This window comes from Aedes albopictus, chromosome 3, assembly GCF_035046485.1.
Source record: "Aedes albopictus strain Foshan chromosome 3, AalbF5, whole genome shotgun sequence".
Classification (NCBI taxonomy): domain Eukaryota; kingdom Metazoa; phylum Arthropoda; class Insecta; order Diptera; family Culicidae; genus Aedes; species Aedes albopictus.
The window spans coordinates 445,869,397-445,896,478 of NC_085138.1; the positions used below are offsets into that span (position 1 = coordinate 445,869,397).

At 39.2% G+C, this 27,082-nt stretch overlaps 2 protein-coding genes across 15 annotated transcripts in view; one reads left to right on the top strand and one right to left on the bottom strand.

Moving 5' to 3' along the window:
• LOC109425852 (plasma membrane calcium-transporting ATPase 1) overlaps positions 1 to 27,082 on the top strand; it is a 300,257-nt gene that overhangs the window by 146,265 nt on the left and 126,910 nt on the right. The window contains exon 4 of one of the 13 annotated variants that reach the window (XM_062856705.1): positions 16,775 to 16,822. The exons of the other annotated variants lie outside the window; for them this stretch is intronic. The gene's annotated coding sequence lies outside the window, so the exon portion shown is untranslated. The remainder of the gene's footprint in view (positions 1 to 16,774; positions 16,823 to 27,082) is intronic. 13 annotated transcript variants of the gene reach the window in all.
• The window catches only part of LOC134289921 (craniofacial development protein 2-like), a 53,202-nt gene continuing 27,154 nt past the window's right edge, over positions 1,035 to 27,082 (bottom strand). For both annotated transcript variants that reach the window (XM_062856723.1, XM_062856722.1), the window contains one exon: positions 1,035 to 16,352. In XM_062856723.1, coding sequence (XP_062712707.1) covers positions 7,673 to 8,680 — 1,008 coding nt within the window. In that variant the 5' untranslated portion in view covers positions 8,681 to 16,352 and the 3' untranslated portion in view covers positions 1,035 to 7,672. The remainder of the gene's footprint in view (positions 16,353 to 27,082) is intronic.

Consider the following 27,082-nt stretch of genomic DNA (forward strand, 5'->3'; position numbering starts at 1 on the left):
GTAAAAATATAAAACAAACACTATAAAATCCGGAATAGCGCCGAAACGAGCCACCCACCAAAAGTAAAAATGGCTACGAGTTTCCCACTAACAATCTCCATCATCGTCGGTGTCGTTACTGAACATCAGTTACTAACGTCCGTCTGTCCCGCCGTGCAATCAGCGCCCTCCAACGAAGAGAAACGAAAGCTACACGTTAACTGAGATGTTACTTTTATGTCGTCGTCGTCGTCGTCCATCGGAGAGGGTAAATATCTGTGTTCGCGTCGCGCTGCGCTGGCGACAACCGAGCCAAGCGTTTGAAACGTTATCACCATTCGACACAGGGCTAATCTGATTGCTGCTACCTACCTTGTTGGCGTTGTTGTTGTTGGGGCCACTCGCAATTCAATATCGTTTCCAAGTCAACTGACGGCTCGCCAATTCAATCAACTTATTGGCACATTGACGCCACCGTTTGAAGTGGCTTTTTAATCAGTGGATACATCTCCGATTAGAGTACTGGGAAAAGTAATTGACTGATTGTTGCCCTTTTTTGCAGCGAGTTGAACTGAACCGAAAAGAAAACATTAAATGGTTTTGGATTTACATTGTAACATACACAGCATTTCAGACTTTGAGATACTATGGTATCAATCATACATAAACATTGTTAAATTTTGCTTGTTTTCAGCAATGCCTTACTTTTTTGTGTATTCATAACCAGTATTATACTAAAAAGTTCTAGGGACTAAATATCTCCTGTTGACGTCTTATCCCATCAATGATTGTTTAGATGTTATCACTCCTGGTATGATCGATCAGGCATGGGAAACACTCATTCAACTTTGCATTTCCGAATTTCTCATTTTGACGCTTGTTTCGAACAATTTGCCCATAACTTCATTTGATGGCTTCTCGTTTTTGACGTTTGGTCCAATCATGTCTGTAATCTGCTGGTCACCTTGCGATTTGGACCAAGGTACACTGTGGTGCATAATTGGTCAAAAAAATGCCGATTTTCATACAAAATGACCAAGTTTGAGATGCTGTAACTATGGTTTCCATTAATGAATTAAGGTACACCGGGGCAAGTTGAAACGGGTGGGGCAAAATGAGACACGAAGTTTTGAAACATATTTCAATACTATTTGACTATTTGGTGGAGCCTCGTAGCCGTGCGGTTAGGGTCACCAAGCTTATAATCGCACCATGCTATGGGGTGAGGGTTCGATTCCCGCTTCGGGCGTTGAAACTTTTCGTGAGAATAGTTTCTTCCCCGTTTCCACTGGTGCATGCTCCGTTTGTCCGTTGTCTAGTGTTAAGTTTAATACAGTCTGTACAGCCGAAAGCTGAAGACGTTGTCCGTGTCTTTTTTTTTTTTTTTTTTTTTTTATCCTTCGTTAAAAGATTGTTTGAATCAAAAACTATGCGTTATGGCGGTCAAACTGTTTATCATCATTAGAGAACATCATGTTAACTCGCTGTTTCATCTTGCCCCACCCGTTTCAACTTGCCCCGGTGTACCTTAAGCTCAATTTTTGACACGGAACCACAAATATATGTGAAATTCAGCATATTTGTACTGCCGTTCTACGCATAGTTGTACCATGTAACTTTTTGGCGATTTTGACTTTTTTTCACCTGGCACTCTATTTATACATATATTTTCATATAACATCAAAAAATAACATATTGTGTTCGAAGGCTCAATGAAAAGCATATCAAGTCGAATTGTCCTACTGTTGAATTTCTACTCAGGTCTGTCCCACAACTCAAAATCCTGCGCAAAACAGTCCTACTATAAAATTTATACGCAAAATTAACGCATTCGAAATTTTTTGTCATACACGGATAAAAATCTGATCCCATAATCATGATTATGGATCATAATATCAAGAGCATACAAACTTAAAATAAAGTACCGTATTCAGCTGTTCTATTTTCGGTAAAAGTTCTGATTACCGGATATTCAGCAAATTATTACAGAAGTTCGGCGAAAAATTATCGAATGTTCGGTAAACTGTACTGAATCATCGGTAATGTTTACCGAATGTTCGGTAAAAAATAGCTGAACTTCGGTAAAACTGTGCTGAACTTCAGTAATCCAAACTTTTACCGAAAATAGAACAGTCGAACAAGTGACTAAACTAAGTGTGTAGTGTCTTTTCGTTTTATGACCATGATCGCATGAGTCGTTTGTCCGTAACGCAACCAATGCCTTATGTTTTTGATAGAACCATGAAGTTAAATTATGGTATTAAGATTTGAGATCATCATTTCTTGTGCGCATTGCCTATGATCCTCATAGTTTGCTAGGATCATAAAGCTTAATCATGTTTTCCGGATCTGAAATCATGATTTTGAGTGCACATAGTTTCCGGTTAGTTTGCCAGGGCCATGATTTTAGATCCTGAATCATGATTCCGGATGCACATTGCTTATGACTCTGGTGGTTTTATTTCCGTACAATAAAAATAAATAAAACAACAATACTTGCATCATTTCAAAGCATTTATATTAACAAGAATTTTCAACATATTGAGTTTCCGATGTCCGAATGCCCTAAAAGATCACAAAAATCTCACATCTATCGCATTTTTCTAGTACTTGATGGACTTACGTAGGTACGCATCATTCGGTACACTTTCGCTGGAGCTAACCAATCCTCGTTGTAGACACAAATATCGCTGATATCTTGATCACCACCAGTTGCGAATCTGGTTCGGTAGAATATTTCTCCATATTGTAGTAAATTAATAAACCACAAACTGTTCGGTTCACAGAAACTGTTCAGCTTGTACAAATCCTGGTTTTCGTTTTGGAGTAGGTACTGGGTGAATTTTCCCAGCGCGATGTATTTTTTTGCGGCTGGTCGCTGGATTCCATTTTGGGCCAGATCTGATGGCGATATTTAACCAGAATTAGATATTTTATCCTTTCTTCGATCCTTTCCCTCAATTAAACTTACTTAGTTGTTGCAGAATTTTTGCCAGAAATCACTGTGACCACAACAATTAATTTAAATACAACACCATTAACGACGAAGTGCATCTGCCCATGTCAATCGCCGACGAAACTAGATCTGTTTTCCAAACAAAAACATTGCTAAGCACCCAGGTGGAAGGTGCTCCAAGAACGTAACACCTCCAATGGCTATGATCTGGATTTCATGATTGCTCTAAATCATGAAAGCGGTAGCTCAAATTACGAAATCATGATTCACGATCATGATTTCATAATTAGCCACCTTTTATAATTTCATGATTTGTAAATCACAATTTCTATATTAGATTTGTTTCCGTGTAGCATGAATATTTCAATGCTGCGTAGTAAATGCTATACTTTTATGTTGGCATTACGTTCCAGCTGGAACAGAACTAGCTTTCCACTTGAATGAAAATTGTATCTTCTATACAACTATCAGTTTTTGTCGCTTCTACGTTACATATGGCTGCAATGCTCGGAGAGCACATAAAGCATATATAGTGTATATTCTACTTACCTAAGGTTATTACCAAGTGGCTCAACTGTCGTGTAACATGACGAAGCCGTTGTTATATGCTGTGAAAGATGGCGTTGAGGATGTTGAATAGAATGACTGGTATATGTTATCGGATGACACTTACAGCATTCAGGTAAGATCCAATTTAAAATAAACTCGCGAACAAAAAGCGTGTTTTAAAATGAAGGTAGCCTATTTTTTTGTTTGTCAATTTTCAATGATGCCGTGAATTGGTGAGTGAGTAAATTGATTCTTACTTATCCATTCACTAACTTGTGTCACGAAGGTTTGTAACAAAAAAAATCCTTAAATCGCGCCACGAAAAACAAACATCGAGACTTTTAGGTATAACCCAGTTCGCGAGAAAGGTATTTCTTGAACAAATTAGGTTGGCGAATGAGTTTTTCAGTGAGTGGGATGACATATTGTGTAGATTAGTTAGTAAGTCTGTAAGTTAGTGAGTTTTGAAATGTGTGAGTTGGCGAGTGAATTGGTGAGTGAGTGAACTGATGTGTCAATGAATTGGTAAATGATAGTTGCTGAATAAGTAATTTAAAAATTGAATGAAGTAATGGTGAGTGAATGATTTGATGAGTAATCAACCAAGGAAGAGAATTTAAGATTTTTTGATTTGATGAATAATTTTGTGAGTGACTAGGTAGACGAGTAAGTGTGTAAGTTGATAAACGAGTGAAGAGATAAGTGTGTTATGTAAGTTGTATGTTAGTGGTAAATTCGGTGGTAAATGAATTCATGTAAAAGTGAGTGTGAGTGTTGCTCTGTAAACCTAAAAGATTAATTTCAATTGATAGAATGAGTCAGATATCGCACAAGAAATTCAATTTACCCCAACTAACGGTACACGAATTCAATTTCTGATACACCACAACGTGCGTGGATAATTAGCTGCTAAACTTGTGCCTGGTTCAATTCATTAAACCGCTGCTAGTAATCATGTTATTTGTCTGCACAATCCTATGATGACCATCAGAATTCCAAATCCCAATCGATACCCTTTCAATCACCTCATTGTGAGAAGCGACAAATTGTGCTATCGTCATGGTTCACTTCTCGCATGTTCTCCATAAATAGCGTGTCGTTGCTAGAAAGAGAAAGGGTGTTCAGTATTTGGGATTGGTGGCATTCTAGGAAGCAACCGACATTTATGGACGTCACCTCCATCAGTATTTTCTGCCGAAATTGAGCTGTCGGCTTATTGAAAATTCAGCATTCAATCAAAGCACTATTAATAACACAAACACCCGCCACGTGCATTTTTTAATTACCTCCCCAGTCCTGTCAGCGCTCCGATGACCCGAAAAGCAACGATGACTTTCGCACAGTTACCACCGCATAAGAAACCAAACGAACCGGTTCCAAGTTTTGCGCGGCAACGGATCATCGCGTGTCACACTGTTTGTTTGATGGGAAGTATTTTTGTCACCTCGAAAAGAAAAAAAAAATCACGACAAACTACGACCACGACGATGATGTTGATGAAGAAGAACAAGACGATGATAACCACTTCTCTAATTGGAAATCGCGCTGAAGTTTTATCGATAAATTATGAAACGTTTACGTCCGTCGTCTCAAGTGCGCCGCACCACACACGTTTGTTGAATTTTTAATGTCATGGGATTCACCGTTTGCAAACGGTGTAGTATGCAAATCCGTTACACCACCACCGCGTATCGTATCGTTCAGCAATAACACTCAGGGTGCAGCTTCACCATCGGAGACTAATTATAATGATTACCTAAAATTCTCATGCATATTGCACATATGTACTGGCATTGTGGGCTCGGTGCGAACTTGGTCAGCTCGTGCAGTTGTGAAGCTAGTGTCACTTGAGCCTCATTCGCAAATGATTATCAGAAGCTGAATGCTTTGAAGTCGCATTACTGCATCGCTCGATACTAACACACATTTTCAAGAACGTTTATTAATTACGCAAAATGCCAACTCTGTAAAAATGTTTCACTTGTTAGTCCGAAACCTGTATCAAGAGATTTGTTTTCTAATTCATTAGCGCCCAAGGTGTTTGAAGATTCGAATAGTTAACAACAGTCAAGTTTCAATGGCATAAACACGGTTCCATGAAAAACTTGGAATTGCAAGTCTATGGTCTAGCTCCAAAAGCATTCTTCAATATCTTAATATCAATATCAATTCACAACATTTACAACAATTTCACAAGGTCTATTTCAGCACAACTTTTATACTATTGTTACATTATGATCCGCGTAGATACAATACAACTCTTAACATGTGAAATATATGAAGACTTAAAAAAAAAATAGAAAAAAAGGCTGTCAGACTACATAACGGCTTTCTACAGAAATAATTGGTTCGAAAATGTTCCCTATTTTATTCTAGGCTCTCACTCTTGTTTGATCAATTCAAACTGTTTTATTCAGTAAAAACATGCTAAGAGTGTCTGGGTCTGCTTCCCCGTTGTTTAAGGAACTTTTCGTAAATACATACATACATACATTTATTTGTTCAACATCATTAAGACAAGACATAATCAACAATAGTACGCCACAATACTCGGTTTGTGGCTGCCGCTCTCCATCCTCGGTCGCGCCCAATGCTCGCCAAGTCACGCTCCACCTGGTCCGCCCATCGTGCTCTCTGCGCTCCACGCCTTCTTGTGCCAACCGGATCCGTTGCAAACACCAGCTTTGCAGGGTTGTTGTCCGGCATTCTTGCAACATGCCCTGCCCAACGTATCCTTCCGGCTTTGGCCACCTTCTGGATGCTGGGTTCGCCGTAAAGTGCAGCGAGCTCGTGGTTCATCCTTCTCCGCCACACACCGTTTTCCTGCACGCCGCCGAAGATCGTCCTTAGCACCCGTCGCTCGAAAACTCCGAGTGCTTGCAGGTCCTCCTCGAGCATGGTCCATGTCTCGTGCCCGTAGAGGATCACCGGTCTTATCAGCGTTTTGTACATGGTGCATTTGGTGCGTGGGTGAATCTTTTTCGACCGCAGTTTCTTCTGGAACCCGTAGTAGGCCCGACTTCCGCTGATGATGCGCCTCCGAATTTCTCGGCTCACGTTGTTGTCAGCCGTCAGTAAGGATCTGAGGTAGACGAATTCCTCCACCACCTCGAAAGTATCCCCGTCTATCGTAACATTACTACCCAGACGGATCCGGTCGTTTTTGGTTCCGCCTACCAGCATGTACTTTGTTTTTGAGGCATTCACCACCAGTCCGACCTTTGCTGCTTCGCGTTTCAGGCGGGTGTACAGTTCTGCCACCGTTCCAAATGTTCTAGCGATAATGTCCATGTCGTCCGCAAAGCACACAAATTGACCGGATTTTGTGAAAATCGTTTCCCGGCTGTTGAGCCCGGCTCGTCGCATCACACCTTCCAGCGCGATGTTGAAGAGTAGACATGAGAGTCCGTCACCTTGTCGCAGTCCCCGGCGAGATACGAATGAACTGGATAGTTCACCCGAAACCCTTACGCAGTTTTGCACACACCGTCCATCGTTGCTTCAATCAGTCTAGTCAGCTTCCCAGGAAAGCCGTTTTCGTCCATGATTCTCCATAGCTCTGCGCGGTCGATACTATCGTATGCCGCTTTGAAGTCGATGAACAGGTGGTGCGTTGGGACCTGGTATTCACGGCATTTCTGGAGGATTTGCCGTACGGTAAAGATCTGGTCCGTTGTCGACCGGCCGTCGATGAAGCCGGCTTGATAACTTCCCACGAACTCATTTGTTTTAGGTGACAGACGACGGAAGATGATCTGAAATAGCACTTTGTAGGCAGCATTCAAAATAGTGATCGCCCTGAAGTTCTCACATTCCAAATGGTCGCCTTTCTTGTGAATGGGGCAGATTACCCCTTCCTTCCACTCCTCCGGTAGCTGTTCGGTTTCCCAGATCCTGACTATCAGCCGATGCAGACAGGTGGCCAACTTTTCTGGGCCCATCTTGATGAGTTCAGCTGCGATACCATCCTTACCAGCTGCTTTGTTGGTTTTGAGCTGGTGAATGGCATCCTTAACTTCCCTCAGCGTGGGAGTTGGTTCATTTCCGTCCTCCGCTGCACTGGCGTCGTCGTTCCTTCCGTTGCCGTGGGCTCCCGTGCCTACGTTCTCCACGCCGTTCAGGTGCTGATCGAAGTGCTGCTTCCACCTTTCGATCACCTCACGTCCGTCCGTCAAGAGGCCTCCGTCTTTATCCCTGCATATTTGATGCGTTGAGCTTCTGATAGAACTTCCGTGTTTCTTGGGAACGGCACAGCAGTTCCATTTCTTCACACTCCGCTTCTTCCAGGTGGCGCTTTTTCTCCCGAAAGAGGCGGGTCTGCTGTTTCCGCTTCTGTTTGTAACGTTCCACGTTCTGTCGAGTCCCTTGCTGCAGCATTACCGCCCTCGCTGCGTTCTTCTCCTCCAAAACCGTTCTGCACTCTTCGTCGAACCATTCGTTACGTCGATTCCGTTCCACGTACCCGATGGTGCTCTCGGCTGCGTCGTTGATGGCTGCTTTCACTGTACTCCAGCAGTCCTCTAGAGGGGCCTCATCGAGCTCGCCCTCGTCTGGCAACGCGGCTTCGAGATTCTGCGCGTATGCTGAGGCGACATCCGGTTGCTTCAGTCGCTCTAGGTTGTACCGTGGCGGTCGCCGGTACCGTACATTGTTGATGACGGAGAGTTTTGGGCGCAGTTTGACCATCACCAGATAGTGGTCGGAGTCGATGTTGGCGCCACGATAGGTCCTGACGTCGATAATGTCGGAGAAGTGCCGTCCGTCAATCAGAACGTGGTCGATTTGAGATTCCGTCTGCTGTGGTGATCTCCAGGTGTAACGATAAGGGAGGCTGTGTTGGAAAAAGGTGCTACGTATGGCCATATTTTTGGAGGCGGCGAAATCAATGAGTCGTAGGCCGTTTTCGTTCGTCTGCTGGTGGGCGCTGAACTTACCAATCGTCGGTCTGAATTCCTCCTCCTGGCCTACCTGAGCGTTCAAATCTCCTATGATGATCTTGACGTCGTGGCTTGGGCAGCGATCGTACTCGCGTTCGAGCTGCGCGTAAAATGCGTCCTTGTCATCATCAGTACTTCCGGAGTGTGGGCTGTGCACGTTTATTATGCTGAAGTTGAAGAATCGGCCCTTGATCCTCAACCTGCACATTCTTTCGTCGATCGGCCACCAACCGATCACGCGCCTCTGCATATCACCCATCACGATGAAAGCTGTTCCCAGCTCGCGTGTGTTGCCGCAGCTCTGGTAGATGGTATGGTTACCTCTAAACGTTCACACCATGGATCCTGTCCAACACACCTCCTGCAGCGCTACGATGCCGAACCCGCGGTCCTTCAGTAGATCGGCGAGTATGCGGGTGCTCCCAATGAAGTTGAGAGATCGGCAGTTCCACGTACCGAGTTTCCAATCGCAAGTCCTTTTTGTTCGCTGGGGTCGTTGCCGTTGGTCTCGGTTCGTATTATTCTGTTGCTGATTTTCCGTTACAATGGTTTTTTACGGCTGGCTCGTAGGGCCTGACACCAACCCCCTACTTTCCGGAGGACCATAGTGCACAGTTGAGCTTAGAGTCCTTCCCTGGCACTCGGACGTAGATCAGCCGCCCCTAACATGGGGATCAGACGCTGTTGTGAGCCGCTCCTCCTGGAGAACAGACGCTCAGGTTTGCCGAAGCAAACCCCCCCTTCCCTGTCAGCCTACGACCAAAGTTCCCACCGGGGTTGGTTACCCGATCTTCCCTAAGGTTGCTCATAGTTTCCGGCCGGTACCGCGTGGAGGTAGGGATAGGAGTTGCTGGGCAGAGGCTAGTGGATCACAATGGGATCTGAATTGCGCAGCATACCCAGCCTTTACCGTGCCTTTTCGTAAATAAGAATCTTTAAATCATTTTTTTGTCATTTTGCCTACTCTTTGAAGAGTTTATACATGGCTAGTTACACTAACGAGGTATCACCTTACACCAAAGCTGCCCCCTTCTCCCGGGAGTAATCCTCTTAAAAAAAAATCCGAGAATATTATCTGAAGGAATCCAGTTTCAAGAAAAATCCCACAAGATATAATGGGGAAAATTCTAGGAGAAATCCCGGAAGCAACCCTGGAAGATCCCCGGACGATTTTGGGAAGAAATCCTTGGAGAAACCCTTCAAAAATCTCTTGAAAAATTCTAGCAGAAATCCACAAAGGATCCTGGAAGCAATCAATGAATAAATCCTGGAGTAACCACGGAAAAATCTCAAGAGGCGTCTCTGAGAGATTCCTTGAGAAATTTCTAACAGAACCCTGGAAGCAATTCTACACACTTAGAAATTCTGAAATTTCCACGAAACGGAATCACCAGAAAACGTAAATATTTTCAAGACTGAATCACAAATTGGACTCAATTTTACGCGCATCATGTAAGTGCTGGTTGGTTAACAAATCCGTTTCACCAGAAACGTAGAATCAGTATCACGTTCATCAGCCACCTTCCAACTCGGTGAAATAGCCGAGAGGTAAGAGATGTGGCTCACGATCAGCAGATCCGGAGTTCCAATCCCATGCATGACAATATTTTACTTTTCTATGTTTTATCTGTCAAATCGGTTCTAGCGATTGCTTGACGCTAAGAAAAAATAAGTTTTATTTTGGGGTGTCTTGAAAGACGTAAATTTACATGTTATAACCTCTACTAAATTTGTGTTTTTGAAGATGCTCGTATATGTCAGGTTCAGGACACTTAAAATTACATGATATTTTCTAGGTGTGTAGGAGAAACTTAGGAAAGTACCGCGAGGGGTATCATTGATGGAATCCCAAAAGTATTCCTGAAAATATCATTAAGATAATCTCAAAAGCATTCCCTGAAATAATCTCGGGAGAAAGATTTCCGGGCAAAATCATTCAGGAAATTGCGGGAGAAATCTCTTATGGAATCACTGAAGGAATATCTGGGAGCAATTCCATGTGCAATCTCTAAAGAAATCCCGGTAGAAAGCAATAAATGAATCCTGACAGAAATTCCTGGAGAAATTTCGAAAGAAATCCATGAAGAGCCCGGGAGAAATCTCTGAAGGAATCCCGGCAGAATTCCTCGAAGTATTTTGTTTTTATCTTTGAAAATATATCTCGGAGGGGCGGGGGCGGGAGGATCCAACAGGGATTCTGGAAGGAATCCCAAGACAAATCCCTGTATGACTTCGGGAAGGTGTCTTCGAAGAAATCCCGGGGCAAATCCCTAAGAATATCCTTAGCGGAATCCCTGAATTCTGGGATAAATTTCTTAAGGAAAACCGAGGAGAATAAATGAAGGAATTTCTGAAGGAATTCCTGAAATAATTCAGGAGAAATTCCCATAGCATTGCCAAATTAATTTTGGGAGGAATTCTTGAAATAATTCCAGAAGATATCCCATTAGAAATCAGTGAAGGAATCTCAGAATGAATTCCGGAAGAAATCCCTAATGGAAATCCGGGAAGTATTCTTGAAAGAATCTCTGAATGCAGTGGCGATTCCATATCCTCAATCCTACCTGTTCAACGAATGTAAATGTAACAAATTTGCTTGTAATCTGTAGATAATGAGGGGAATAGTAGTTTTCGTCCTTTTTCAATTTGATTATGATCCTGTATTCCCCGCAAATTCAACTTTTAGGGTTGTTGAACAGGTAAGAAGTGAGGTTACGAGACGGCGTTGTCTGAATGAATCTCAGGAGGAATCTCGGAAGGAAACATGGGAAAATCAATGAAGAAATCCTTGAAGGAAGTCCGAGAAAAATCCCAGGAAAAAAGCCAGGAGAATCCTGGAGCAATCCCTGATACAATCCCGGGGATAATCCGTGAAAGAATCCCGGAAGAAATCCCGGACATTCCAGAAAGAATTCCTGGAAGACTGCTTGGCAGGATTCTGGAATAATACCTATCTATACAAATTTTAGGAGAATGTGCTAAAGATTACTCGAAAAGGATCAATGATCAATAATTGATCCCGGAAAGAAATTCGGGGTAAAATGCTGAAGGAATCCCGGGAAAGAGTGCTGTAAAAGAATTTCAGGATAAATCATTGAAGACATTGTTGGAGGAATCTCTGAAGAAAACCAAGGTGGAGTCCCTAGAGGTATCCCTGGAATAGTTTTTGACGGAAACTCAAGAAAAATGTCTAAAGATATCCCGTGACATACAATCAAAAGAATCATATGAGAAATCAATAAGAAATTCCGATCTAAATCTTTGAAGGAATCTCTGAAAATAACCAGGAGGAATTTATAAATTATTCTCTGGAGGAATACCTTAAAGAATGTGTCCTAGAAGAAATCCCTGGATGGGAATTCGGAAGGAATCCCGGAATAAATCTCTAAGAATCTCGTAGATTTTCGGATGAATCCTCGAATGAATGCCTATGTAAACCTTGAGAGGAATTTCTACAAGAAACCCGGTAAAAACAAATGACAAAATCCTTGAAGGTGGCAATGAAGATATTCTCGGAAGAAGTCCTAAAGGAAGCCAGGAAGAAATCCCCGAAACAGTCTGGCAGATATATCAGGAAAAATCCTGGAGGAATCACAGAAACAGTCTTAAAAGAATTTCCTAAAGGAATCCAGGGAGGATTCAATGAAGGATTCCCGGGAAGAACCAATGAAGGAATCCTTGTTGAAATGTCGGAAAGAAATCCTGAAAGAATCCAGGAAAAATCAATAAAATAATCTGAGGGAAAATCCTGGAGAAATCCTTGACGAAATCTTGTAGAAATCTTGAAGGAATCACAGAACTACCTATGGGCATTCTAGGAGAAATACCTGCAGAAATGCTGGGAGGAATCCCTGTAAGAATTCTAGAGGAATTCCTGAAAGCATCCTGAAAAAATCCAAGAGGGATCATTCGAAGACTACTTGAACGGATCCTATGAAGAACTCTGAGAGGAATACAGGGAGGAATTTCAGGAAAAATCCTGGAACGAACCCCTACAGAATTCTCTGAAGAAACTATAAGATAAAGCCTGGTTGAAAACTTTGTAGAAATCCTTAGAGATTTATTGTTTCTTCTTGAAATGTTTGTAATATCTTACAGTAATTTCCTTGACCTGAATTATCGGGAGGCAATCCTGACTATTTTCGTAGATCAGTGCCAAACGGGAGGTTATCCGTGATATAGATTACATGAAGTGCGGTAGTTTTTAACTTGAAATCTTCGTGACACATGGCCCATATACACTGGAGCAGTTTTGTTGAATTCGCCATTTTTTATCTCTTCACTGAGTCGAGATATTGGCAAAAAAAGCTTTTTTCACCGAAGTGTCACCTGTTCGAAGGTTTTTTTTTACTAATAGTGGTAAGAATCTACTTTGTCATATGCTCCAATTTCCGTCATATCAGATTGAAAATTATCAATAACCACGGAAATTTAAACTTACCATCGCCAATGACACAACAGGTGGAAGCATAAAGATGTAGACTATGAATATCCAGCCTCTATTGCACTGGAAATTGAAAAAAATCTCATAATTTTTCTCATTTAAATTTCACTTCACTTCAAATGTAGATAAACAAGTGTTCTTCGTCACAGGAAGGATGCAAGCAAATGTATCCGTAACTTTTATGCGTATAATATGTTTCTTATTTCACAACTACAATAAAAGAATTCTTCGGTGCTCCCTGATAGCGCACTATGATCTGTTTCCGTTGATATTATATAGGGTTTTCGACCCCATTCCCGGCACAACAGGTAAACAAAATTGAGCATTACTTAAATCCACAACGAAACGACCGTTTTCGTCCACTTTTTTCATCTGGATCAGATACCTTATTGCGTGAACTTATTGTTGATAGTGATTGTTGTGAACATTTTCTGCCAGAAAGCTGATTTTAAACGAGTTTACTGCACCTAGTCCAGCGCCAATTTCCGGCATCAGTGCCGAATTTCCAGCAAAATTAAATGGGAAATCACTTCAGCATTGGGTGCTGACGAAGTGCACTCGTTTGCGTGTAATAGTTGTTTTGGGCACTTGCATGGCTTCAGAGTGAACGTGGAGCTCATTGGCTGTAGATCCCGTTGCGGAAAACCTTAGGTACCGTAGTTCGAAACCCTAGGTAAAACTTTTTTCTCTTAATTTTGTTTTGTTTGGTAGTACTTAGAAAACATTAATTTACTTAGATTGCAAACGATTTGACCGACTTTTTGTATACACAATTAGGGTTGTAAATTTGTATCCATCCTATGTACTATAGTGTCTTCTTGTAGTTATGACGGAAATTGAATTCATGTTGCGCCGAGAATAGAATTTAAGTAGACGGAAATAGATTCAGTGTAAGTTTGGCTAGATAAACATATGTATTTACAGAAAAGACCTAAATCAAATCAAAAGTACTGCAGCACCACCTAGTGAGAAAATGTGTAACTATTTAAAGATCATTTGAATAGAAGATTATCACTCGTATGAACAACTCGTCCGAGTACACCAACTTGAAATTTTTATTTGAAACTAGACTCACAAACCGCCGACATGCGCTACATTCGTAACAACATTTGCGGCACCTAGTGAGTCAATTCTGAAGTTTATTGATAACTATGTTCAAAATATGGATATTTCGAATATCTTCTCTGAGGACAGTACGCTCAAATATTGTGCTATTCTCAAGATATTCACTTCAAAAGTACTGTCCTATAAATTGGACGCTAGGCGTTCGGGGCATTTGTCCTATAAATAGGACGCTGGGTGAATATGGGTTAATTTCAAAACTCTATCGTATAAGGGTATTGCACATTTCAAGAATATTTGAACAAGTTTACTGCGCACGAATTATCAGATTTATGAAAATACAGAAAGCACTCTCAGCCCATGGCGGTAAACTTAAGCGTAATATCATTAACTCTTCGTAGTGTAAGTATTCTTAACTTTCTAGTCAAGATAAAAGTTTTCAGTTAATCACCGTGGAAGTGCTCATACAACACATTGAGACACAAGTTGAGAAGCAGGCTTTGTTCCAGTTGGGACGAAAGGCCATACAGAAGATGAGGAACATGCCATATACATTGTTGTGGGAAGATGTTGTCCCTTCAACATGTTAATACTAGAATCGTAAAACATAGTAATATGGAACGAGCTCACCAATGTATTACTAAATAAAAGGTGTTCACATCTATTGAATTTTGCTCTCAGTTCGTTCGCATGAAACAGTTGACATAATTGAAATGACTAAAGCCTGTATCCGCAATAATCGGGACACAGAAATATTACTGCACCTCTGCAATATATGCATTAAAATTGCTCAAATTTTGCCTGATAATATCTCAAGATGTGTTTATTTCACCTGCAAAATTTCAATTGAATCGGTGAAGTACCTTTTGTTGTAGCAATGAAACAGTAGAACGCGAGCAATTCAATTTTGTACAGCCCCTGGTTTAGCTTGTCAGCGCTGTAACTTTTGAATTTGACCAAAGAAATGGCTGAAATTTTGAACACAAACCTCTCAATATACGTCCCTTGCAGAGGCAAAATTTCAAAAAAATCGATGCACTATCAACAATTTTATAGCCGAAACATATATTGGGGCTAACCGTGATTTTAGCCCCTCAGACAACAATTAGTGAGCACCTCTTATTGTTTCGATTGTATTGTTGAAAGTACTACACCAATAATCACCAAATTTTGCAGGCATAATATACACATAATCAACTACCTTCTGTGAGAATTTCATGAAAATTGGCAGAGACATTCAAAAGTTACAAATGAGCAAACATCGCACATAAAAAACATGAAACATTTTCACTAACACTATCCCCTATCAACACCAGTGTCTTTCAATCCAATCGATAAAAGTTGATGAAATTTTGCAAGAAAGTATCTCTTTAAGTATAATAACTGCTCACGAAATTTCATAATTATCCTCACAGAACTTTGAACTGCAGCGGAAAAGAACCATCTAGTATGCGAATGAAAATTGGTGATGATTGTACAAAATCTTAAAAACCACGTCTGTTTGTTTCTCATCCACAGTTAAAAGTAATGCATCGATGTTAATGAAATTTTGCACAAATAATAAACATACATCAATGAGTTCTCAGTTAATTTTTGATCAATTTTTATTGATTCAGTACAGAGTTACTGCCATACTTCTGTGTCCCGATTATTGCGGATACAGGCTTTACTAATCCCCCAATCCGATTGTTTCATGTGCTTTTGGAATCACAACACAACCTACCTTCAATCGTATTATGTAGTAAACTGTAAAAAGCAAACTTGCCGCAGGTACTTTTGAGTCATAGGAATTAGCACTATTCCACCACTTTCCACACCCACACACGCACACGAATGATGTCATCTTCATTCGCAGATCAAAACAATTCCCCACCCGCGCGCGCTTTTAGATTTTATATTCATTCTCGAGCGATGATCATGATGTGATGATGATGAAGTGCTGCAGTTACCTACTGTTTGTTGCAGCCAGCGCTACATTACCATCCGTGCTCCAGCTAATGCTCCAGTAGGTTTACCTGGGTACAAAAACCATTAGCCGTCCTCTCCCTCTCGCTCACTCTCCTGCTCGTCCAGCAATGAGCAACAATCGGGGTTGTTGGCTGCATGCAGCACACGCGTCACTCGTCTACAATATCTGCGCGACTGCGGTGCGGTTGTGGGTGGGAGCAAAAATACACACCTTTTTACCCCGGTTGAGGTAGAAGTAGCTGCTGTAACCGGCGTATGGCGTGGGCTGCCTGCCTGATTCCGTCCCATTCACTGCTCTCTAGCTGGAAACTTTAAAGCAGACGAGTGGTCATACTCAGTGGTTGATGATGTTACCGTCCATCCGTGCGTCCATCCATTCTGAGTAATACCCGTCCGTCGTCGTACTTTACTCTAGCACTAGCTGGATACTAGATGGGAGCATTGTTTGGGTTGCAACCTGCAGCGAGAAGAAAAAAAAATAGCAACGTTGGCAGTGAGGTACGTACGTACAGTAGTTGGTCATCGGTCCAATGGCAACGTGTGTGAGCATTTTGATTGCACTGAGAGTTCAACCCTCAGTAGTCAGTCTGTTGGACCGTTCTGAAAGGGGCGTTCTATTCGGCGAATGATGTGTAGCTTTTCATTATACTGTTTTTTTTTTCCTGTTTTTGTAAACGTGATGCACGCTTCAGCTGCTCTGGTGACGATATTAAGTTTTGCTGGCATTCACCGAATGCTATTAGAAACATATTATTTCATTTTAGTCGTGAGCTATAAATTCAAAGGAACAGTGGGTGCTTGAGGTGGTCAAAATTCGAACTAATTATTAACAGATATATAAACTAACTAAAAAAATTCTCTTCTCTTGTTTCGTTACAGGTTCGTAAAGCTAGCCGTAGCTCTTGATCAGACGTTTTCGACGGAAAGGTATTATATTTTGCTTTTTAGAGCACTTTATGTTTTTAAGTATCTATACATAGATATAGTGGAAAAAACATGCCAACCATGGCATAGGGTTTACATGGTTAGTGAATTTCTACCTGTAAACATATAGATATTGACGTATGAACTCTCTGGCAGTTATACATTATTACTTCTGCATTAGTTTTTGGTACACTCTTCTACAATGAGATTCTACACATACAGTGATAGACATTTTCAAAAAAGTTTAAGGAAACTAATACAAAAGATTTTATGATAAAACTTTTTTATCGTAGTGATAGCATATCTAGTACTGTTTTATAACAATGTGATACATTACACTTACATATACACTGAAACAGAAACGAGAGTAAAAACCCTTCAAATGTCATTTTTTGCCTAGACATTTGTTTAGCCGAATTGTACAATTTTTGGAATTCCATAATAATAAAAAAAAAAACTATCAAATTTCGAAAAATATCCAACAAAATCATTTTTTATGGTGACCTGCATTATAGATCGACTTGTAAATCATAAATTGGATCGTTTTTGGAAGTGTTGCCATATTAATTTTGCATGCATCTTATATAAATATGTCATAATATTGTAAATGTTTCCAAACTGAGATTTGATGTAGTTATTTTTATCGGAAGTGTTTCAAAAAAATCTAATGAAAATTTCATGACGAGTGCAGGTTGAAAATTTACGAAAATCAATGTTTTTAACAGAAAAAGTAACGCAAACCATCAAAAAATCACGTATTTAAGGCGAAACTGGAAGCATTTTCTCATTTTTACGGTTTTTGATTTTTTTTATTAAATAACGACGCAATATTTTCAAAATCGGTTTTCGTGCACATGTAGAGTATGGATCAAGGTATCTTCTGATTTTGTTTCTTTCATTTTTGCAGAAACCATTTTTTTTGTGAAATTATATTCAAAAATGGTTTCTACAAAAACGACAAACATTTTCCACCACGAAGAAAATCAGGAGATACCTTGATCCATACATTACATGTGCACGAAAACCGATTTTGAAAATATTGCTGCGTTATTTCATAAAAAATCAAAAACCAAAAAGTGAGGAAATGGATCCAGTTTCGCCTTAAGTATCGTTTTGATGAAATATGATGGTTTCACTTGCATAAATCACAGCGTTTACTACTATTACACCTTATAACTACCAATATCTTCTAGACTATATTCTGGCTGAAATAACATACATTGGACGGCTCACATTTCGAGAAATGGCGCCGGAAGTATACAAATTTTTAGCATGAACTACTTGTTTCATAATTTAGACGTTCTTTTCTAATAAATTATGTTAAAAATGAATGTGGTTCAAAACTAAGGCTCATTTATAATATATTTCTTCAGATTAAATGAAATAAGCCAATTGTTTGACCAAATCTTGCATGTTTGTATGAACGTCTGCTTTTAAATAAACAGGGTACAAAAATTCTGACACTTCTTGCAGTTCTTTCACTTAGCAGTTTTCTAACTCATTTAGGCCGTTCGCAATGCTGTTTTATTTTGTATGGCGAGTTTTAAAAATTTTAAAACTCGCGATACAAAATAAAACAGCATTGCGAACGGTCTTAGTAATGCTAGTATCAAACAGGTATACTCCACAGCAGTGCTTCCCAAACTGTGCGCCGCGGCGCCCTGGTGCGCCGCGAACCTTTCCCAGGTGCGCCGCAGGATTTTTGCTTTTGTGACTTTTAATTTTTTTTTATTAGTAAAACTAGTGTCGCTCACATTTTTTTTTTAAATCTTTCCTGACTCTTCGATTGTTCCATAGGATTTCTGGTATCCTATTTAAACATATCAATTTAAACCACATTTTAAAATTTCAAGTGTTTGAAATTGTTTTTGGAATTCTTAAGCATAAGCTTAGCTTTTGATTTAACTATATCTTGTCCAAAGTTTTAATTTCATGAATAATATTTACGTTCTTTTCAGAATAATTACAAGGTCTTCGGAACAGCTTAGCGGCATGCAGGTTTTCCGATCTGGTAGTGTGAAGAGCTAGCTTTGACCTTTTTGAACTGGACTGTTTCATCAGTATTGCCGCAACCTCGCTGAACTCGTTATGCTCGGTTTCATAAATGGGGTTATATATGGCTAATCCAGGACCAAAGGGTTAAGTTGCAATTTATGAAAATAAGTTCAATCAAAGCCCACCTGGCAGGTCTTTACAATCTCTTCATGTGTCCCAGTTTGCCGAAATTTTCCAAAAATAATAAAAGTGTTGCTTTGCAATTTCCGCAAAAAGTTGAAGCTTTGGTCAAGCTCTGTGTAGTCATTTTCATTCAATAAGAATTCTTTAATTATTGCAAACGCTTTAGAATTTTTGACTGAATTTAGGAAATTCAGCAGCTTGTTTTACTTGTACATCTGAGTTTCTTCTTTTTTTTTAAACTTCTATGATGAAATCAACATGATTTTTGGAATCTTACAAATATTCAAACTATCTTTGAGAAATTAATTTAAAAAATTTTTTTTCCAAATATTGAATTCTGAAAACATGATATTAGAGAAGTGTTTCACGATTTTGTCTTGCACACTGTGAAGTGAGGGTTGCCCAAAATATAAAAAAAAAATTGTTAAAAACTTTGGTGCGCCGCGACATTTTTGGAAATGTCAAAGGGCGCCGCGATAGCAAAAAGTTTGGGAACCTCTGCTCCACAGGCATTAGGGCACGTCTTTATTTCAACGCAGAACTATTTATTTTAGCTTTTATCAATCCCATTTTAAGGTTTAACGAACCAAAAACCAATATACTTAATTTTTTCATGGCATTTTATGCAATAATTTGAACATTTCTAACAATAATGCTGTGCCATATTTTCAAAACTGCTAATCTAGCTTACGTTTGAGTGTTTACAGAAATCATTTTTCTTAAATAAATTTGTTTATCATCGCTTCTTATCGGGACATTTTTTTAGAATATTTCTCTGAATTTCACAAATGAATAAACTTTTAAGGTTAAGTATCTTGCTAACACGTCATAAACTGCCTTGGGGTATATCCTCGAAATATACTCACGAAATTGCAAAAAATCTATAGAAAATCATTTTTTCATTTACCTCGGCTAAACGAATGTCTAGGCAAAAAAATGACATTTGAAGGGTTTTTACCCTCGTTTTTGTTTCAGTGTTTATGTAAGTGTGATGCATCACATTTTTATAAAACAGTACTTGATATACTATCACTACGATAAAACAGTTTTATCATAAAATCTTTTGTATGAGTTTCCTGACACTTTTTTGAAAACTTTTTGGTCTCGGCTAAACGAATGTCTATCACTGTATCAAACCAAAAATTAGTTCTTGAACCATCCAAAATTTGATATTTGAAGATCAATCAAATAGCTCACTGCTATTGGTTAGATCTAACCCAATAGCTAAATGTGCTACGATGACGGTATCTCAGGATTAAATTATAGATATGATTTTTAAAAACATAATTTCTTATCTCAAATAAACGAATATAACTTTTTGATCTCCGCATCACAATGTGCTATTAATGAGCTTTTTCCAATACTTGGGAGCTATTGAAAAACTGTTATCTAGTTGAATATACACCATTAGATGTAACAAGCTTTGTACTAAATATTCCTCCAAATGCTTCGGAAGGAATGCAGAAGGAGCACGATAGTAATACGTTAAGAAACCCCAGATGAAATTACAACAAGATGTTGCCAAAGATCTGTAATGAGCTTATCATTAGATATCAGAAGGATTCCATGAGAAATTTATCTGTCATCAACTAGAAAAATCTACGATAAATCTGCCCATGATCTTATCATAACGATCAAAGATGTTCCATGAAGTTCTTCAATTATTTCTGCAGGGTCTTGTCAAAAAAAAAGAACAAGAATGTTTGGAGAAACCCACCAAGACAACAAGAATCTTTTAAATATTTTGCCAGAGTTGCGCTCTGAATCTCGAAAAAAAAAATGCAAATAGGGTGACAATGGGTATTATCGGCAGTAAGGTGGCCCACACTTATATGAAAAACAAAAATTTCGAAAAATACCAAGTCTTACCTCCTAAATTAGTTGTTTTGGACTCCCAGAAGCTACGTTCAAAATTTGAGCAAAATCGGTTGAGCCCAAGGGGGCGCTCAAAACGCTTGAAGTTTGTATGGGAAAACTTGGCCAAATGTATGCAGAAATTTTATGTTTTCGAATTTTGCCGCTAGGTGGCGCTGTAAGTGTCCAATAATGAAACCCTTTGGTATTATTGTAGGTGACTATATGATAAACAACTTTGTCGAAGACCGCAAAGTGATCATACGTTTGTGAAAAAACTTATACCCTAGGTAAGGTGAGGTGAAACATTATAAATATTTTTTCAGTACATGTAAAGGAATAATGATGAAATCTTAATTCTTTGCCTCACTTTGCCTAGGGTATAGCTTTTTTCACAGACGTTGGATCACTTTGCGGTCTTCGACAAAGTTGTTTGGTATATAGTCACCTACAAAAATGCCAAAGGAATTATTTATTGAACGCTTACAGCGCCACCTAGCGGCAAAATTCGAAAACATAAAATTTCTGCATACATTTGGCCAACTATTCCCATACAAACTTCAAGCGTTTTGAGCGCCCCCTTAGGCTCAACCGATTTTGCTCAAATTTTGAACGTAGCTTCTGGGAGTTCAAAACAACTGATTTAGGAGGTAAGACTTGGCATTTTTCGAAATTTTTGTTTTTCATATAAGTGTGGGCCACCCTAATCGGCAGGTTTGTTCTCTTCGTCATGGGGGGTTTTTGTCAGCCAAATTGCCTGAAAGTTGGCCATATAATTCAACTTAGTTGGGAAGGATTTGAGACAAAATCTGAGTTCAATAGGTTTCAAAAAACCCACTAAGACGAAGAGAACAAAACGGCCGAGAATAGGTAATTTCCCCTATGTAGTGTTACTATCGGGTTTTCGGCAGGTGTGTTCTCTTTTCCATGGAGGCTTTTGTCGAGCGAATTCTCTGAAACTCAATTAAGATATTGGTCGTTACGCGGAACGACGCTTCCCAGAATGACACACTTACCGGAATGATCCATCTTCCGAAACGCATTTCGATGTCTTGGTGGGCTTGTAGTTCTTCGGAAATAATTAGACCCGTATTTTTTTATTTCGTCATTAGGGTGACCAATTTTCATATAGGGTGGTCCAAAAAAAAAAAAAGGTTTTTCAAAACTAAAATTTTTCAAAAAATCGTAACTTTTGAACCAGTTGACCGATTTTAAACTTCTCAAAAACAAAACAACATATATTTCTGATTTTTTGATATGTTACGCCAAATTTCCTGAATTTTCTGATAAAAATATAAAACCAGGGTACCTCTTTGGTCCCGAGACCATGAAAACGTGAAAAAACTAATATATTTGCATATTTTATAGTACTCTTCACATTTTAGCCCCTTTAACGATTTTTTTTCCTGTAAACTACAATTCAATAGCTTTCAAACAAAAAAAAAAAAGAAGAAAAAAATACGGGTCTAATTATTTCCGAAGAACTACAAGCCCACCAAGTTTCACGACAATCGGAGATGCACTATATCGTTTTTCTATGGAATAGCTGAATATGTTCCTCCATGACTATTTTCTGAAATTTCTTCAGGTATTGCCTCACGGATCCCTTTAGAAGATACTTCTAATATATTTGTTTACTACGCCTCTAGCGTAGATACGCACCGTCCTATCTAACATCTCCACCCATACACACTAGCTCACGCAGGTATGTTACACTACCTTTGCTCTTGAGGACGTTGGTCAAACGTCATGAGGTGAGGCATTGTAGGTAGGACAATAATTAAAGTCAAGCATAGGAGAAAACAATTTCACGTGCAACAAGTTACGGATTCTAATCTCTAGTAAAACTAAAATTTGGCTACTATTTCGCTATTTTTCTTAAAACCCTATAACTATAGTGCGAATACATCCAGGTAACATTTGTATGTGATTGAATAACGATGAAATTAAGTGAAAAGTGAATTTTCCTACAGTATTCATAGAACCCAATGAGCTGGAGTTTGTTCTAACCTAGATTATATCTTAAAACTAAAAACCTACATGCAAAGGTAAAATACTAATTGTAAAATCCTAATGAAATACTACATGACAAAATTGTTTTAGTACGGATAAGATATAGTACGGAGGACTTGTAACTAGAACGACCAAGACTGTAGACACAGACACAATCGACCTTTGTGAACCTGATCACCCACGAACATTTGCACAGCGGGACTAAACGTAAGTTACAAGGGACAAAATACTAATTAAACATTTATCTAAACACTAATTAAACACGCTCTACGATTAAGATATGAAGCTAATTGAAAACATGCATCTAACCAATTGCAGGAATATAATAATATCCACTTTAAACGTAAATCCCATACCTCCGGTCGTTTGTGGTATTATTTATTTGGAAAAACCCCCTCGTGCTATTATATGTTGGCAAATTCCCAACAATATTTTTTAAAGGAAATCTCAAGAATTTTGTTTAATCTCTTGGATTTTCTCCAGAACTATTTGGCGGGATTGGTGGTAGTGGCTACCGCTTCTGATTACAGAAGGTCCTGGTTGCAATCCCTGGCTTGTCCTTTTCCTGCTAAATACTTTGTATCATTCTAGCTACTTTCCTTCATCACAGCATAGCGTCTATCTATCATATAACGCCTACAAGTTATGCAACAAATCACAGTTATCTTCACACAATCTATCACTTAACACCTGGCATCCATGCACCAATGCGTGTACCCTGTGCCAAAAAGTCATCATTTTGCTCCCCTTCTCCACACCGTTCATAAACCACGTAGACTTTTAGGGAAAGGGGGGGTATGGTATTCTGACCAAAGTCTACGCTCCATACATTTTTTTAATATTTTCGTTCTCGGATAAACTTTGATGCCCATTTGTAAATTCCTTCTGGAGTTTCTTCGAGGATTTCTTTAGGAGTTCCACCAGGAATTGGAGTTAATGAATACTCAAACTGAATTTTAGCCAAGACATCCTCCTGAAATTCTTCCCACAGTTATTTTAATAAACACTGGGACAAAGCATGCTCCTTACTTTTGTTTTTTTTTTATTTAAATTTATATTTAGGGATTTTCTGCCATAGGCCCACATCCTTAGTTTAGTGTTCTATGGGCACATCCAGAAACCTTCCTCCGCCAATAACTATTGTGCATGCGTATATCGTGTGGCAGACACTAATATATTAAATATTCAAGGAAGTAGGTCGTGCGCTTACTGCATTGGTTACATGAAGCCTTCTGGGAACCTTTCAGGAGTTTCTCCTAGGAACCCTCCATGAAATTCTTCTGGGATCCCTCCCTCCACGAGTTGCTTTTGGGAATCCTTCAGGACTTCAGCAGTTACTTATGAGAATCTTTCAGAAGTATCTTCTGGCAGCCCTTCTGGTGCTCCTTATGGAAAACATTCAGGAGTTATTTCTGGGAATCCTCCAGAAGTTTCTTTTGAAAAATCTGCAGGAGTTCTTATGGAAATGATTCAAAAGTTTCTTGTTGAAATCCCGCAGGATTTTTTTTAAAGAAATGTGAGTTCGTTCCTTGTTGTTCCCTTGCATATCTCAAGTAACATTTTGTAGTCAAATATACTTGAAGAGGTTCTTATTCCCATCATAAATTCTCTCTCTTTTTGGCGTAACGTCCTCACTGGGATAAACTATCACAATATGTAATAGATATATGGTTTATGATGGTTATAAAAACCTCTTCAAGACCTATTGGTCATCAAAATGTTGTTTGGGATATGAACATGATGTATACTTGAGAATTTCTGGACTTTTTGTAAGGATCCTCAAAAGGGAGAAATCCCCAGTAGGTAATTCTGGAGGAATCCTCAGAAGGAGAACCAGTGAAGTTGTCCTAATAGAAAAACTGAAATAATATGTTGACAGATTCAAACGATACTTGTAAATCGAGGAATCGGAGTTTTTCATAAGTTTATTTGCACGTCTAATTATTGATGCTAACAAAATGGTCATATATAGTATTATAACTGGCAACACTACTCTAATAGGATGATATGAAGCTCAATTTTTATTTGGAATATTCAAATGAATTCCGAATTCTTTGATGACTTTCTGGTTTAGCTATTGAAAGTTTGTTGGATTTTTTTTTCTTTTTTTTTCAAAATAAACAATGGATCTTTGGAAGTTATCATGAAGAACTCCCATAGAGATCTGTAAAAATCGCGGTTAAATCTGTTGAATATTCACTCTGGTTTCCGTAAATTCAGCAAAAGAAAGTTTTCAGAAGACAATTTGTTAAAATTTCTGTGATTAGAAGGAATTTTTAGAAAGTTTATTTTTATACATGGAGCTTCTGGCTCAGTAGCTAAACCGCAAGTGTTTGGTTTCAAAATCGTCAATAAAAGTTTCTGGGATTACAAATCATCATACTGCGATTGCAGCAATGTGCCAAATTTCTCTCTGGCGCTTCACGTGGGGATAACTCGCTTAAATGCTTGCAAAAAATTTCTTGCTGGATGAAATTTACTTCTGGTCAAAAAACGGTGCAACGGTGCGGCCACAGGTGTGCAAAATCGATTAAAAAAGATTCCAACTGCCAAGAGGTGCCAAAACGTTAGCACCTTGATGAGATTTGCGTATGGACCTGTCCATTGGTATGACGTTTGAGCGTTTACGGAAAATGAACTCGTTTCCATAGCCACCTCGACAACACTGCTTCGCTTAAAACGTGCATTGGTTGTAAAATGTAAAAAAAATATGTCATTTGATGATTTACCAAATTCATTGGCTCTAGTAGAAACTGCTAAGTAACGACCTCATTATTTTGTCATATTTATCCAGTATTATTGAAGGTTTACATTAACGAATGGGAATTTGCACAGGATATGACGGAACTGAAAAATGGATATTTCGTGACAATTTCCTACTATGGTTCAAAGGTGTTGAAAGCCTTTTGTTCGAAGTGTTCATCGAACACTGAGAAGAAGGATTTTTTTCAGTCGGGACTTTCATAACATTGCAATGTTAGGACATAACAAGTAAGGACTGTTCAACAACAAAGCAAGTTGGCTTATATGGTTCAATAGTTTTGCCCGATATTTGCATATTCGGACCACTGCGGGAAAAGCTCAAGTAACTGCAGTTGTTTCACCCTTTTCGCATGTCAGTCTAGAAATATTCACACATTCTCGGATATTTCTTGCGTCGGGTTCCTAAATGATTCATCGAACTATCCAGCAATGATCTGTCCTTCTATGCCTCTTTGACGTCATTTTCTCATTAGTGTATCGGTGCGAACGGAACGTGAATCGTGATTGGGCTATTCGTCACACACAAAATAACCACTTATTGTTGATGTGGTTTCTTGTTTTTGTTTTCTTGCCGATTGAAAAGTTTTCATTATCAATCAGCGCGCACGAGTTTGGTAATTTTTCGGCTGAGTGTGTGCTTGTGTGACTTATCGCCGTCGTCATTCATCGGCAGCACAGCACAGTGCAGCATCTCATTGTTGTTATCGAAATAGACTTTTACAGCATTCACCACCTGACCTGACGAGAGTGCTGACATCAGAAGCTCGCGAAACACGGCCGATCCGAGATTTACGATCAACGGTATAAACCCTACGTGACAATATGCTCGCTTCTTGATCAATGAAATTGCGGCGAGGATGTTGTTTTTTTTTCTTCTAGTGTCTAACCATGACCAACCCGACGATCGGCATTCCTGCGGTGTGTTCATGTTCATTTGCGATTCAATTGGAAGTACAATGTTATCTATCTACCTATGACTACTGTTGTTGCACTTTTTTGCACGACTAATGTGTCATACGAACGATTACTGATAGCACTACGTATGGGTGGCTTGATAGGTAGCAAACGGTGAGACGTGCTCTACCCAAGCTTCCCGAGCAATGTGCAATGCTATAATTTTGATTATTATTTCGGAATTGATTTAATATCTTTAATCATAGAACTCAGATGGCCGCATCATATCCATAAAGATCTCATCAAGTTCCCTTGGCGGATGATCGCATTTTTGCCATAATTTCTTCTGATTTCTGTGCCAAACAATGCATTTAGACTATTTTAGCAAACTATCCCTGTAGTTTCATGGATCATTACCCATATTTTAAAGATAAGTTCCTATACTTTATAGATCATTCTATGGATTACTTCATTCATTTTGTGGAGCAGGTTATGAAAATCTGAGAAGATAAACCAGCTCTTGGATGAAAATCTCCATTATAAAGATAATGATAATAATAA